At 38.9% G+C, this 17,196-nt stretch overlaps 1 protein-coding gene across 1 annotated transcript in view; it reads right to left on the bottom strand.

Moving 5' to 3' along the window:
- Positions 1–17,196, bottom strand: part of LOC149156971 (clathrin heavy chain 1-like) — a 219,809-nt gene that overhangs the window by 138,138 nt on the left and 64,475 nt on the right. Inside the window, exon 4 of the mRNA XM_089444927.1 lies at positions 8,801–8,924. Within this exon, the coding sequence (XP_089301053.1) occupies positions 8,801–8,924 (124 nt within the window). The remainder of the gene's footprint in view (positions 1–8,800; positions 8,925–17,196) is intronic.

Below are 17,196 nucleotides of genomic sequence, written 5' to 3'. Positions count from 1 at the left end.
CAAATGGAACAAGAATTGTATCACAGAGTCTTCTGTAGCCCTAGGTAACGATTCGGCCTCAACCCATTTAGTAACATAGTCTGTCGCCACCAGAATGTATGTCCTCTGATTTGATGATGGATTGATGGGCCCAACGAAGTCCAGAGCCCATCGTTCGAATGGATCAATGACCAATTGTGGTCTCAGAGGCATTTCATCGGCTTGGCCAGGTTTTCCTGCTCGCTGGCAGCTGTCATAGGCTTGTGCAAACTTTTTCGCATCCTTGAAGATTGTAGGCCAATAGTATCTGGTCTACAATACTTTATGTGTTGTTCTTTTTTCAGCGGAATGTCCCCCGCATGGCCCGTCATGGCAAGCTTTCAGAATGTCGAAGATTTCGTCTTCTCGAATACACCTTCTGATTTGCATGTCTGCCCCTGTATGGAACAAATGGCCTCCAATCCATGAAAAGCGAGTGCTTTTCTGAACAATCTGCTTGCATTCCTGAGGGGTTAAGTGTTTTGGTAACTTACCGACTGCGAGGTAATTGGCGACATCGGCATACCAGGGTGTTCGAACAACAACAGCAAAAAGGTGCTCGTCAGGGAATTGATTGTCTACTGCTGTTGTTTTGACTTCTTTCGGCACCCTTGAGAGGAAATCAGCTACAGAGTTCTCCTTGCTAGGTCGATCCTTAATTGTGATGTCGAACTCCTGCAATAAGATCAACCACCTGGTTATTCTAGCATTCGTAACAAGTTTATTTGCCAAATATTTGATAGCAGAATGATCTGTATATAACACAACATGATAGCCTGTAATATAATGTCTAAATTTGTTAACAGCATGTATTACAGCCAGGAATTCCTTTTCAGTAACAGTATAATTAAGTTCGGCAGAGGATAAATTTTTGCTGATATAGTAAATAGCATATGGCTTCTTATCCTCTTCTTGTCCCAGGACTGCACCGATTGCTGTGTCCGAGGCATCAGTTGATATTTGAAATGGCAAATTCCAGTTGGGTCCTCGAAGGACTGGAGTTGTTGATAACAGGTTCTTCAATTCCCTAAAAGCCTGGTCGCATTTTTCTGTCCACAAGAAATCAACATTGCTAGTTAAAGCATATAGAGGTGCAGCAATTCGTGAGTAATGTTCTATAAATCGTCTGTAATACCCAGAAAATCCAAGGAAACTGCGTACCTCTGTTTGAGTAGTGGGAGTAGGGATGAGCAAAAGAATCTGAATTTTAGCCGGGTCTACCTGGATGCCAGCTGCTGAGATGTAGTGCCCTAGAATGAGCCCTTCTGTCATCATCATGTAGCACTTTTCGTGGCTCAGGCAAAGTTTGGTAGCGATACAACGTTGTAGGACTTTTTCCAGGGTATCCAGAGCTGGGTCAAAATCATCTCCATATGGTGTAAAGTCATCCATATACACCTCAAGTCCGTCGTTTATTAGGTCTGCAAAGATGCTGAGAACATCTCTTTGAAATGTCGCAGGGGCATCGCATAGGCCGAAGGGTAGTACTCGATAGGCAAACGTTCCCCAAGGGCAAGTAAAGGTAGTTTTATCCTGATCTTCAGGGGCGATTTGGATTTGGTTATATCCGCTGAAGCCATCCAGGAAAGAGAAAAATTTCTTCCCTGCTAAAGTGTCCAGTACTTGATCTATAAATGGGAGGGGAAAGTGATCTTTCTGTGTGGCCTTATTTAACTCCCTGTAATCCACGCAAATCCTCCATTTCCCGTTTTTCTTGGGTACCACCACTAAGGGAGAGACCCACTTACTATCGGAGATGGGGTAAATAAAATTAACATCTAAAAGTTTCTGAAGTTCTGCTTTTACTATTTCTTTTAGATGGGGGTTGAGTCTTCTTTGTGGCTGGCGAACAGGTCTTGCATCCTTCTCTATATAGATGTGGTGGGTGCATAATTGAGGATCAATCCCCTTCATGTCAGGGTAATCCCACGCAAATGCTCCCTTATATTTTTGTAACAGACTAACAAGCTTCATTTCTTGATCTGGTGTCAGGTTGACGTTAATATTTAGAGTCTTACCAGGTTCGATTTCCACTACTTTACTATTGGCAACAACAGTTACTGGTATTGTTTGGTCATGTGGATCTTTTAAGGGGTCTTCTTCTAGCTCACTATCAAATGCTGCCTCTATCATAAAACACTGTATGTGAGAGCTAGATTCGGTTTGACTGATGAAGTTATTGATAGCATCATCTTCTATCTGATCTTTAAAATCTAAAGCCTTCTGTACAGTTAATGGGGCTCTGATATTGTTAGTAAGGTATGACACAGGATACTGATTGGTTTTGATCATTGGCAGGCTTGGCTGTGCTAGAGGATATAGAACGAGATTTTTAACATCTGGTCCTTTAGTTATAGTCATGTTTCCCTGTCGGCAACCAATATAGGCATCGGCAGTAGCAAGCCAAGGTCTTCCTAATATTAGCGGATGTCCATCTAGTTGGGTTTTTGGATTAATTACCAGGAAATCGGTTGGATATTCCCAGGAATCTACGGAAACCATGACATCATATAGAGTACCTTCGGGTCGAACTACAGATCGATCTGCCAATTCTAACAAGGTAGAAGTAGGTTCTACCGATGTGATGCCAAGCTTTTGGCAGGTGGAAGTTGTCAAAATATTGATTGCAGCTCCCAAGTCGACTAAAGCATTAGGCAGGGTTTGACCATAGATTTGGACAGTTACAATTGGGTTCCCGGGATCTTCATATTTGATATGTGTCTGTTTTCCTGATAACAGGTCGGATAAAGTTCCAACTACTTGGACTCTAGGGTTAGTAGTTATATTCCTCCTTGATTTTTTTATGCACAATTCTTTTATAGTCTTTGCGTATATGGGAATATCTTGAATGGCTTGGAGGAATGGAATTTTTATATACAGATTTTGTAACTCTCCCAGAATGTCAAAGTCTGGATGTTGCATTGGTCGTGGTATGACTAATCGTTTCGGGAAAGGAGGAGAGGATGTATTTATTTGTTGAGGGATCTGTTCCTTATTTACATCCTTTTGTTGTAGCGGTTGTTCTATTGGTAACTGATCTTCAATGTGACCTATTTTGTCTCCCTCTGTTTCTATGATACGTCCATATCGTAACTGAAGGTCATTACACTCCCTTAAGTCAAGTCCAGTTTCTGATGTGTCTATGATTTGGATGGATTGGACTGGTCTATTATTAGGATTAGGGTTGCGCTGGGCTAGGAGTTGTGGCCTTAAATTAGACTGGGGGTTTTGTTGTAAGGCTGGCAGAGTTGGTTGAGGGAGTGGAATAGTTCCTGTTGACTGATATGTCGATCTTGGCCAATTGGTCTGCCAGGGTGAACCTTGTGATGTGGGGGGAATCCATTGCGGAGGGTATGAATTGTTCTGCCAATATGGTGGGGTGTAGGGAAAATTTGGCCATCCGAATTGGTTTGTCTGATTCATCCATGGATTTGGAGAAGGAAATGGCTGTGATGACCAATTCGGGACTGGGGGTGTAGGTTGATTTTTCCACATACCATATTACTGAGCATTGTATTATGGAGGTTGAAAAGAAGAGGCTAGATCTGAAAACATACTGGATTGCCTCGGTTTCCATTGGCGACGTTGGTTAACAAAGTATGTTGGTTCTGATTCTTCTTCTGCTTCTTTGTATACAGCCTTCAATCCAGGAAGTGAGGGGCAACTTTCAGTAAGGTGGTCTTTCGTACAGATAGCACAGGCTTGAACTATATCTAGCGGACATTCTTTGTGGCTGTGTTTTTTTCTGTATCGGGGGCAAAAAATTGCCAGATGTTGCTTTGCCTCCATTTGCTTTTGTATAGCCTGCACAATATCAAGCTGAGTAGTTAATGTCCCTAGGATATCAGTTTTAAAATTTTCTAGTAAATTCCCAAGTTCTACCCGTGTTACCCCTTCTGTTGATATTTTGTTATCTCTAACAAACCTATCATATTCTGTTGGTTTTATCCTTGTGCTACCCCTTGAACTCCTAATACATAAATTAATGATATCAGTAAAATTCTCTTGGTAAATATCTCCTTTTCCCATGATATTCAACGTTTCAATCCATTGTTCTTTCATACCTCTAATTAATGCAGTTTTCAACACATTGTCAGGCAGAGGTAATGATGCATAAGGGGATCTCTGTAAGTTATACTGGAAGCGTTCGACATATTCCTCTAGAGTTTCATTTGGTCTGGCTGTCATTTGGAAAATTTCATCTTTCAGTTCCCTTGACCTACAGTAATCTTGATATTTCTTGAGAAAGGACTCTTTCATTTGCTCCCAATTGTTTATGACTCCACCGCCTAGACCCATAAACCATCTCAGAGCTGCTCCCTTCAAGGTAGAGGGAAACAACTTTAATTTCTGAGGATCAGTGGTGTAATCATACCCTCTACATAACACATCGAATTCAAATAAGAACGCATCAGGGTCCTCTGATGTCAGTCCGTGAAACGTTGGGATGTGTTGAAGAGGAATTGCCTTCATGGGGGCATTCGCAGCAGAATCTACTATTGGATATTACAATGTGGAAGTTTGGGTATTTGGCTGATTCTGCGCCATGGGATCGAATATGTGCCAGTAACCTTCCGGGATTTCTAGGAGGGTGTTCCTAGGTTGAGAAGGGGCGGCCTTGGCAGGGGCTGTCTTAATGACACTTCCCTTATCCGGGATTTCTATCTGAAGGAATGGGGTGTTTTCAGTATTAATTCTGGCTGCGCTTCCCTTATCTGGGCTATTTAATAGCTGGATTATCCTGGAAGGAGATTTCGGTTCCTCTACTTCCCCAGTTTCCCCTTCTCCTTCACAAAGGTTGCTTAAGTTCCCTTCTTGCAGCCGTTCAGACACACGATTTTCAATTTCTTGGAAGTCATGTTCAACAGTCTGACTCTGCATCTCGGCGTAGGCTCCAGATGGTGATGTTGTAGCCTGAAGGGAATTGGTAGGCTGCTTAGAATGAGTCTTTTTGAGGCCTACTGACGGCTGAGATTCAATTTTCTTGTAGATTTCGTCTATGAAGGTCATTCGGCCAAGGGTCACCGGTCCTTTGGCTTTCTCAAGTTTGGCTGGGGTTTTGGTATTCTTTTCTAACTTTTTCTGCTTAGTCATGCACTATGAAAACTACTAAATCCTATCAACCAGCAATTCTACTAAGAGAGCGGACGGTGGAGCAGGGCTTTTACGTGCTCCGTACGCAGGTTCTTACCTTCCGTTTTTAAAATCCAACTCCCCCCTAGCAGATTTGCGCACTACTCTGTAAAGGGAAAATGGCTATTACTCCTCCTCGGCAACGACGCCAAAATGTAGAGCTGTAACTAGGGTCTCTCACACCGCTAATTATCCTACATTAATAAGTCAATCCGGGAACGTTTTGTTATTGCAAGGAGTAACTCAATCCGAGGCTGTTTGTCCGAGTAATGCTCGGTAGTATAGTGTCCTAATGGTCTGAAAGGAAACAAATGCTAAGCTCTAACGAAACTAACCCAAAAGATAAAATCACGCAAGGCAGTTAATCAGTCAAGGGTATGGAAACAATAACCTATCCCTTTAGAAACTGATAAAGAAAGGAAATCAGAGCATGGACTTATAAGTCTGGGGCTAAGCAGCGTCTTGCTGAGGCTCACGACAGCCTTGGGCCTGCTCTCACACTAAAAAAACAAAGGCAGGTAAATCAAGCAGCGAAAAGTAAAATGGAACAGCAATCTGGAAATGGAACAGCAGTAAAGAAAATGGAACAGCAAGAATAAATGGAACAACAGTAATAAATGGAACAACAATGATAAATGGAACAACAATCCGCAACCGTATGTACACGTTCTCTACTACTACAACAATCTGAGAATAATGGATGATACGACTATGTTCCTGAACGAAGTAATATTGCTTTCAAGTCTTACAAATACTATTTCACCTGGATCTGATAGCGATACATTCATACCAACATTCCGCTACAGAAATAGCTGAAAGATGTAATTCGAATAGATCCACTTATACAATGCAGAGACATGAGATAAAAGAACTCATTCAGATGTCAGTTATAACGAAACATAGCATATCATATAGAAGATGTATCAGATTACTGAAATAATGGAAATAAACAAACCACACAGTATAATAGTACAAAAGCAAGTGTCCGTCGGAGCTGGGCCCTTGGCTACCAATGGAACACCGCCTGAGGTTACTCCAGATGCAGAGATGAAATGAACACCAAGTCTTTTATATTAATTGCATCAACAAAAGTATAACAAAGTCAGGTCTCAGAGAGACTCAATAATTACGGTTGGTTTTGGAATTGAAAATTACAAAGACAATCCTCCTCCGTTCAATGGCGTGGTGCCTTTATATAACAGAAATGACGGAGGTATCTAAATAATCAAAAGATAACTTAAAGCAGCGATCCCTTAGGATCAAAGATCCAGAGGGATTCGCTAATCGTTCAATTCTTCTCTTTCCCTTCTTGCGTTCTCCGTCTCAGTATCCCGCCTTCTTTCTTTGGGCTATTCGGCTATAATTTTACTTGATCTTGTCTGCATCCAGTTCCCTGCTGGCGGGACAGTAGTTATTTTCCCTTTGCTTCTTGCTTTCAATCGCCGATCCTTTGTTTTCGCGTCTTCCTGCATGGAAAATGTCAATCATGAGCACTTAAGCTTCTTTTATCGATTGTTGCACATTTTATCAAAACCCTTTATCTTCTTTGAACTCATAATGCAGAAAATGTTACAACTATTATTGAAAAACCACTAAATTGCTAGTCAAAAGCATACCTTCCAGGTGCTCCACAATGAGTAGGGTAGAGGTCATGCTAGGCTTTTGCTCACATTCTACCTTATCTCCCGACCATCTTTTGCATTTTGATTTTATTTTTCTTTCATTATAGCCATATTATACTTTTCCATTCTTTTAACTGCATCAACCTCCAGGGCATTGTTTTCCAGCCTAGCTCAGGTATGTGGATAAGAGGGTGTCGAATCCCAATGAACCAATGACAAGTTAGACCCAAAGAATGGAGTTGGTATCAAGGGCTTACAACGTGACATGGAAAGTGTGAAGTATGGTGAAAGGGAGAATGAACATGCTAGTTCAATCTAAGTTCCCCATGTATAGCACCTCCTATAACCCTAAGGCCTCAAGGGAGGTCCCACTAGACTAGGGCTAAATATTAACCCTCCTAGTAAGGTGAAAGAACAAGATCACAATCAAGATCAGTTAATTATCTAGATCACCCCTTTATTCGTAGTAAATGCCCAAAACATCAAGTATAAGCACCTGATTGCAAAACGATCAAAATACCTATGGAGTAGCAGCCCACCTTCATTTACGAGGAATGCCCGATAGTGAGAGGTGCACAGCTGATGCAGATGGTGGAGGCATATGGCATACCATCATCAGAAAGTGAATGTCAAGGGTTGCTAGCTAGCTACCAAATGTAGGGGTGAATTTTTCTCCTTTAGGGTTACCCATTTTGGTGGGTAACAATTCCTAAGGCATATGAATGCCTCTTATTTCTCGATTAATTGTCAATTCCAAAATCATAACTTTAGGTGTATTCACTCTCACACCATGCTTCAAGGTCGAATCATCTAAAGATGTGATTGCATGTAACATACTTATATAACTTTAAGAGAGGATGATTACAAATAAATATATAACAATATAGCTATTAAAATATAAAAAAGATCATATATATATGATCGATGTTTTTCAAGAAAGACTGAGATATACATTGTTATTTCATTTCATCGTGAAATATATATATATATATATATATATATATATATATATATATATATATATATTTTAATAACATACACATACATACATATATGTGATTGATGATTGAGGTATGCATTGTTATTGTGATGATGATGATGATGGTTAACGTCCACTGAGACCAAATTGGTCTATCGGACCTACAATTTTCTTAATTTTTACTTGTCTGGCTCCTCGTCTTTCTTGGCGAGATTGGTGTTGTAGCTTTCTTTCTTTTCTCTACGGTCTTCCAACTTCCTTTGTCCTGCATCTCCTTCATCTCTTCTGGTTCTTGGGACATTAATGTCTTAGCTTCGCGATCTATAGTCGGAGAAGTTTGGTTTAGGAGATCTGCTTTGCTGTTAAATGAAGATTTCTTTTCTGCGGTATTGTGTGTTATATTCAAAAAAGGTAACTGTTACACGATGAAATGAAATAACAATGTATACCTCAATCTTCCGTGAAAAGCATCAATCATATATCAGTCAACTTATTATTCAATCTTTGTGGTCACCTTTACTGTTTGAAGGTTATGCTAAAGATTGGGATCGTGCATCTCTGATTATAAACAAACATATATTCTGTAATGAACAACTCAGTTCCTTACATAGTAAACATCAAGCATCATCATAATGTTCAAGGTAATTAGGCTTGCAAACATCAATCTCATACTGTATGGATTTTCTTATTTCCCAGCGAAGTCTCACAAGAACAATCTATCGTTTTTTACCCAACAAAACAAAACAACGATGTAATAAAGGATTAATTTGATATAAATGGATTTTATATTTGCCTCTCTTTTTATCTTTGTTTTCACATCCAATTGACGCTCTTCTGCTATCAATTCTGCCTTATGTTCATTGAACAAAGCTTCTCTATCTTTTCTTTTTACTGCTCTGTATGATGAATTATAGCATAAGCTTTCCTTCACCTAAATTTACAACCAGAAATTTTGATAACACCACATAAATAGAATAAATAAGAAAAACGGGTAAATAAGAAAAACAGGAAAAAAATTGTTGATCATATTCAGAGAGTTACAACTTACCTTTGACCATTCACTACTCGAGTTAATATCACCGCTATCCGGTAGCATAGCTTTAAAATTGGCAATAGGAGTTGCCCGTCTGGTCTTCCCTTTCTCCTGCAAATCTTTTCTCAATGAAAGCACTCTGCAGAAGGTTTTCTAAAATTAATATTTGATATCTATTATTTATGACTTGAACTTTGATATTTATTATTTATGAACTTTCTTCTGCCCAGATAAATTTTCTAAAATTAATATTTGATATTTATTATTTATGATTTGAACTTTCTTCTGTCAAGATTAACAATTAGTAGAACATAAGAATGTGATAATGCATTCTAAAGATACCTAGGTCACAACTACCACACTTTTAATACAAGAATAACGTTGTTGCATACAACTTGTTCTGAAAATTTTGACAGTGGATGGATTTTATCTTCATAAAGTGAAGCCATCTCTGGTAAGAAGTCATTTCCACTTTAATAAACACTGTAGACTACTGCAAATTCAATGAATTGTTTAAGGACATCAGGAGTTGAATGAACACTTGTATCTATGTCAAAAACACCTCCAAAATTTGTTGAAGTGTGTAGGTCTTTATATATGATAATTACAAAAATCATAAAACATGCAAAAACCAAATAACATGCTTACAAAGAATGATTTTTGTTAGCTTTGGAGTTACTCCAAAAGTGTTTTCACTTCATCAAGAGAGCATTAGGTCTTCTAGCCTGGTTGGCAATGATTTATGGACATATGGATGGTTTAGTTTGGTAGATGTTTGACTTTGGTTGAAGTGTTATTGCAGTGCCCTTAATTCGCATGATCACTAACCCATTGGGAGCTAGTTTTCTAGCCCCTTTGACAATGATTTATGGACATATGGATGACTTAGTTTGGGTAGATGTTTGAATTTGATTGAAGTGTTATTGTAGTGCCCTTATCTAGGAAGTGCCCATTGCTCCTCCTCTTAGGTAGATGCCTCTCCTAATTGAGCAACTGACTCTCCCATTGTTTGCAATTGGCATGATAATTGTTAGTTATCATGCCAATTGCAAACAATGGGAGAGTCAATTGCTCAATTAGGAGAGGCATCTACCTAAGAGGAGGAGCATTGGGCAAGTGGAAGAAGGCACTTATCCCTTCAGATTGGAACCTATCACCCTTCATGTCAGTGGGAGTACATATTTTTACACTTGTATTTATCGCCATTGTAAGCCCAAGGTCAGATGTCAAAATCCTCGTAAAAACTATTTGAGTCTTTGTATTTTGATGTCCTATGCCTTGTGATGGTTGACCATGGTGTGTCCTTTTGGACCAAGTCCTTGATCTCTTTTTCCTATATAGGATTGGGATATTCTGGATGGATCTTCGGGAGAGTCATGGTTCTAAAGGAGCCTTGCTAATGTAGGGGTGATCACCGATATAGACACTAGTGCAACCCATGTCAAGGTGAACCTATGTCTTACTGCATGGTTAGTGGAGTGAGTCACTTCAACTAGCTGTCAGATTCTTCAAGGTGGAACATTGAACATATTTTGACTATTATTCCTCATATTTTTCTCTTCCGTAGACAATGGAGGCAGAATGTTGGATTTCTAAGACACAAATTAGCCAAGTCAAACCCCTTAATGGGAAAATCATTCTAATTAATAATTGTTTTTGTAATTTACTAATTCTCTCACATGTGGATGACAAGTAAAAAAAAATTGTTTTTGAGAGAGATCTTGACCTAGCTATTAGAAAAGAAATTATAAAAAGATAGTTACTCCCATATTTCAAGTTGTTGATTTGTGAAATTATTTACGCCATAAAAAAACTCATTTTGTAAACATTTATTTAAAAAACATTGTGTGGGTTGGCTTTTCCTATATTTCTTTTTCTTGATCTATGTTGTAACAAGGCTTAATATAAAAAAAATCCATAATAAGTAATATCACATAGCATTTCGAGGCACAATCTCTTGAGGGGATACCTTGTCATGTGGAAATGGTGCACTAGACGCTAGTTTACTTCATCCTTTTGTTGTAGGTTGATTGCTTGGATAGAGGTTGGACCAATATTTTGAGGAGGTAGCTTCAATCGGGAGAAGAGTAGCATTCACTACATAATTGGTTCAAAGGTTGGAGACGCTGTGCTAATGGGCACTCCTAGTTGGATATGAAAGTTTTGGAGATTTTTAGACATAGGTGGGAGAAACATTCACTTTTCAAGAGCAAGCCCACTTCACTGTCCAAAGTGCAATGTAGTTCACAACTCAACACCTTGAGGTAAGATATTGCGGCAATCGGTAAGTCATTCTTCATCAATAACAATGGTATCACGGGTGGGACTACTTGCAAATCAATTCCAAACACCAAAACTCTAATCAAAACCAAACCAATCATCATTCTGGTTGACCCCCTCTAGAATTGGGGAAAATAAATCACGTCAACCAAAAAATACATATAATATTCAAATTTTAAAGAAAAACATATATATTTATGTGTATCCATATGAATCGAAACCATTAGACACAAATATGAAAAAATTCTCATTTATATAGAAAGTAAGAGACCATATAATCAAAATTTCACTTAGTGCAATACATATATGAACAAAAAATACATCAACAAAGGGGCTCTAGATGGCAAAAAAATTGCTACTAGTTTCAAGTTACAAGTAAAAAAACCCTTTTTGTATGCTAAATTTGGCCGCTTTTTCCAAATCATTATAGATTTTTCATTTTACTTGCATTTTATTTTTCTATTTGTAGATTTCTTTCTCTTCAAATTTGAAATTTCATCATTCACCATGCGCCAAGAACCAAAGATGTTGCATGGACTCACTGTGATGTTATTGGAAAAATGTTGTACAAATATTACAAGAAACTAATGACACTGGGGGGTGGGGGGGGATTAGGGGTGGTATTTACTGGTTAAAACAACACTTGGCTGGTGTAAGAGGCCAAGTATCTCCATGTGAAGCACTAGATGGAGTGATAGGGCCTATTAGGGTAGAATATGTTGAAAAGTTTGAGAAGTTTGAGGAGAAGAAGGCCAGGGAAAAGACTATACAAGAAAAAATTGCAAGGTAGAAGGAATTTGTAAAAGTTATGATTTTCACCTTCAAGATTCCTCCTCTATCCCTTCCACCAATCTCCATGACCCTTTTTGTTATGTTCCTTCTGCTCTTGGTACTCACAATCAAGGCTATGAAGCTAAAGGTAAAAAGAGGATGAATATTGAAAGATATTTTGCACATTCCTCTGCCAGTGCCACAACCTCCCAACCATGTCTAAGTCAACCCACTTTGGATACCCATGTCTAAGTACCATACATGAAGTTACTATATAAGTTTAATCACAAGGTTCAACATTTATTTTTCTTCTCAAATAATTGAACACTTCACCAAATTGAGTACATCTAACCAATAAATAAAATTTTCACCCCCCTTCAAGTGAATTTTCCTTGTCCTTACTTCAAACACTACCCCATTTGTCCAACTTTAACTTACCTGGACAAGCATTGCAAGCAACAAATAGATTTAATATCCATAAGAAATTCACTAGTGAGTTAGTTTTCCTAGTCCTATTTTCTTATATCCTTACTTCAATGGTAGGAATAGCCCATTAGATTCCCCCCTTGGCTTGGTTATACCAAGCCTAGAATGAGAAGAGTTTTCCTAGTCCTAGTTTCTTAGATCCTTACTTCGATGGTCGGACTAGCCCAATAAATTCCCCCCTTGGCTTGGTTATACCAAGCCTGCAGCGAGAAGTGAGCCATTTAGGTGATAGGTTGTGGCCCATTTAGTATTTTCCTTAGGCATTCACATCTTTAGAAGTTTGGGTTTTTCTTCTAGGCAGTGTCTAAGAGCTAACACAGCTCTTGCCTCCATTGGCCCAAAATTGGATAGCAAGTAGTCCCTTATCCTCCATCACCCTTTTATACTCATTACACTACAAAAAAAAAAACAAAATCATTGTTTTGTTGGAGCTATTCCCTCACATCACCTTTGAGATTCATTGATTATATCTTTAGTAATCCTAATACCTAGGGATACCCCCCCTGAGTTGGAGAAGAGCCAACCTAAAGTGAGAGGATAAGTTGCTTAGTCGGAATTAAGCAACCCATCTTGGTAGTTCCCCTTTGAGTTGTACATTGTGGATTAGGGATTTTATCATTAAATGAAAGTTGAGAACGTAACAAAGTGTACTTACCTAAGGAGTAGTTAGCTTTTTGGAGACTCCATGGAGTGGTTTTCCCTCTCTATCTGATTAGAAAGAGCTCTAAAATGTCAAGGAAATAATGTTGGATATGAGACGAATCTTGATTGTTGATTATTGGGAGCAAGGCAAAGATTTAACCTTCAAAACATGGAATGTCCCACGATCTTAACCAATCAATTTGTTCCCTAATTTAGTGTAGGAATTTACAGGGTAAGTTCCTCAGAAAGAATACCAAAAGGACACTGCTCACAACCAGATAACAGATCAATACACCAGTATTTTTGACGTGGTTAAAACCCTCAAAGAGGGAAACAGTCCACGGCTTGTCCCAACGTGGGTACTACAGGCAATTTATTAATCAAAGAATGAAAATTTACATAAGCTTCTCTCATGCACGGATTAAGTGTCGGTAATACCGAGGAGAGAATGAACCGTCGGATCACTACATATCGTGACCGTCGGATTGTAAGTTACAAAATGTACAACGGTAAAGAAACACACTTTACCTAACTCTACACTAGACCAAGTTGAACTTAACTATATCCTATGTGTCGGAATATCCTAACATCCCCCCTTAAGAACAACTTGGGATAGGATTTGAAGGATTTACAAATATGACACAATAGGAGAAGGAAGGAGGCACTAGAGCCTATCCCCCCTTAGTGACAACTTCCTGAACTCCAAGAATATATCGAAGTTTAGTGAACTTCGCCTCTGTGAGATCCTTTGTGAAGATGTCTGCAACCTGATCATCTGTTGGACAATATTGCACTTCAAGAACATGGTCACGAATTTACAGGGTATTCTGACACATAGGAAATAGTTAAGTATGATAACATTTTTGGACTTAAATGGAATAAGTCTATAACCTTTTACATCTTCAGAATATCCAACAAAAGTACATTTCTCACTCTTAGGTTCTAAAGCTTTGTGCTTTTCATCTGGAATATGGGCCCATGCTTCACTTCCAAACACACGAAAGTGAATTACATCTGGTTTAATGGAACTCCAAGCTTCTTCTGGAGTGATATTCTCTAGAACCTTAGTAGGAGTGTGATTGATTATATAATTTGCACAATTAATTGCTTCGGCCCAAAAACTAAGACTGAGTCCTTTAGATTGCAGCATACAATTAGCCATTTCCTTTAAGGTGCAATTTTTCCTTTCAGCTACACCATTTTGTTGTGGAGTGTATGGAACAGTATGTTGCAATTGAATTCCATTTTCGGTGCAAAAGTTGATGAATGTGTTTTTAACATATTCTCCACCATTATCAGTTCTTAGCTTAAGAATTTGATGTCCATATTGTTTTTCAACAAAGGCTTTGAAGGCCAAAAATGTGTTAAATACTTCGCTCTTGAGTTTTAAGAAGTATACCCAAGTGCGTCTGGAGAAATCATCAATGAAAGTTAAGAAGTACTTGCAGCCAGAGAATGAAGCAACAGGAAGAGGACCACATAAATCACTGTGCACAAGCTGTAAAGGGGCTGAGGCGTGCCAAGAGGCACGTTTGTCAAAACTGTCCTGATGATGTTTTCCGAGTACACATCCGGAACAAACACGATCTCTGCAAGATACCATAGGAAGACCTGTCACCATATTTTCTTTACATAGATGCTGAAGGGAGCGATAGTTTAAGTGACCAAATCGCTCATGCCAAAGTTTGCTCACTTCATCATTATGAGCAACAAATACCGAGGGAAGATTTGATGACCCAAAGTTGTGAAACTTATACAACCTTGTGGAATCATCAGCAAGACCAGTAGCTAGAATCTGTTTAGGATCTTTTAGATCCTTGATTACAACATCATGAGGTGAAAATTCAACAATTTTACCTTCACCTGAATGAGTTATCTGATAGACAGATAGAAGGTTGCAGGATAAGGTTGGAACACATAATGCATCATTAAACTGACCATTGTCTAGATGAACAGTTCCAGTCCCTACAACATTAAGAGATCTATCATCACCAACATATATATTTTTGGTGTTACAATCATTTAAAGAAGAAAACATGGCTTGGTTTTTGGCCATGTGATAAGAGGCTCCAGAATCAATGAGCCACTCATGAGAATGAGAAGAAGAAGAAGATACATTTAATGCATAACCAGACTGAGATGATTAACAACGACATGCAGAAAGTGCCATTCCGGAAGTTGAAGTTGAAGTAGGCTCCACATGGATGTTATGTTTCTTCATTGCGGCTTCCAAGGCTTCCATCTTCTTAAAGCATTTAGATTCTAAGTGGCCATCTCGATTACAAAAGTTACAATGTCTATCAGTCTTCTTCCATTTGTTTTTATTGGTCTTATCATTTTGCTGAAATGATCTTTCATGTTGAGGCTGAGTTGGTTTAGGACCATTCTTTTGAGGATATGACTTCTTAGGATTCTTTGAATTTGGTTGCTGCTGGGCGGCTAACGCTTTCGTGGAAGAGTTTCCAAGATTAAGAAGACCAAGGTGTAAGAGTTTTTCTTGTTCTCTTATTAAGGAATCACAAAAGGAGTCAAAGGAAGGGGCCTTGCAGTCTTTTCCTTGACAAATGAAAGCTTCCCTTGTAGAATGGAAAGTGGAGACAAATACAGAGTAGGCTGGTCCCAACTTAGTAAGGATGGAATAAATAAGGTTACCATCTTCTTTCTTAACTTTAACACCTTCCAAGAGATATCTAAGGGTCTTGAATTTGGACAAGAAATCTTCAATGCAAGAAAAATTATTAGGATCCAAAGTAAGCAACTCATTTTCAAGTTGATGGGCTCTAATTTCATTTTTAATCCCAAAAACTTTAGCGAGTTTTTCTAATGCTTCATGAGGAGTCTCAAGTTCTGCAATGTGGAATCTAAGATCAGGAGAAATAGACATCCATATCAAACCACGTGCTTAATCTTGTCTATTTTCCCATTTTGCAGCCTTGTCTTCATCTTTTGGTTTCTTCTCTTGGTCTATGGCTATTCTGAAGAGACCTTTACTTCTAAGTAAATCTTCCATGTAGGCTACCCATTGGAAGTAGTTAGTGCTGTCAAGAATGACTTGGCATGGACTTTCCATTTTAAAAAAACCTGAAGCTGAAGATGCTGAAAGTAAGTGTTCCAATGGATAGATCTCGAAAAAATAGGCGGGTTTAAAAAAAACGGCTCTGAAAAAGGCTTCCAGATGAAGAAGTTATGGCTTTTTGAAAAAACAATTGTTGACGTTGCCGGCAAAGTGCGCGAATGTGCGGGAATGAAAAAATCCGCCCCCACAAAATGGAGACTTGAACCCAAGACCTCTACTCTCTTAAAATAGCTTTGAACCAATTGATCTATACAAAAAATTTGAGAGAGAGAGAGAGAGAGAGAGAGAGGGGGGGGGGGGGCCTTGTTTTGCATGCTTGCCTTGAGAAAGCTATTTTTTCCCTACAAAACACAAAACACAAAACCCAACACGAATATGCAAAGAAAAACGAACCTTGCGGCTCGAAGTTAGCTTTAGCCAAAAAACTAGAAATTTAAAAAAAAATCTCAAAGTTAGCTTTAGCCGAAAAACTAAATATTTTTCTCAATGTTTCTGATTTTCCGAGATCACACTAAGGTGCAGGGAAAAGAGCATACGCATGAGAAAAATCCTTCCTTTCTGTTTCTGATTTTCCCAGATCGCATAGAGTCGCAGGGAAAAGAGCATACGCAGAAATGAAAGGTATAGATCCGGTTAAAAAAAAAGACTAAATAAACCGAAACCGAAATAAGCAGAGAGAAAATAACAGTAAACTGCAAAAAACACTGTATACCTCCCGATCTGAAAAATGATGCAGCTAGGGCTACCGGAAACCTTTTCGTGTGAAACGAAAGGGGTTCCTCACTGGAACAGATGCTCCGAACGCAATAGAGCAGTCCTCTCGGCCCGAAAGCAGTCAGAAACAACAGATCTAGGAAACGACAGCCGCATGCAGTTCTACTGGCTTCAGATTTGGATCACCAACGGACGCGGCCCTCAAATAGCTCCGATACCATGTAGGAATTTACAGGGTAAGTTCCTCAGAAAGAATACCAAAAGGACACCGCTCACAACCAGATCACAGATCAATACACCAGTATTTTTGACGTGGTTAAAACCCTCAAAGAGGGAAACAGTCCACGGCCTGTCCCAACATGGGTACTACAGGCAATTTATTAATCAAAGAATGAAAATTTACATAAGCTTCTCTCATGCACGGATTAAGTGTCGGTAATAC

The sequence above is a fragment of the Pinus tabuliformis genome, chromosome 9, assembly GCF_031772625.1.
Source record: "Pinus tabuliformis cultivar Carrire ecotype Pingquan chromosome 9, CPIR1, whole genome shotgun sequence".
NCBI classification, from domain to species: domain Eukaryota; kingdom Viridiplantae; phylum Streptophyta; class Pinopsida; order Pinales; family Pinaceae; genus Pinus; species Pinus tabuliformis.
This window is presented reverse-complemented; position numbering and strand designations above follow the sequence as displayed.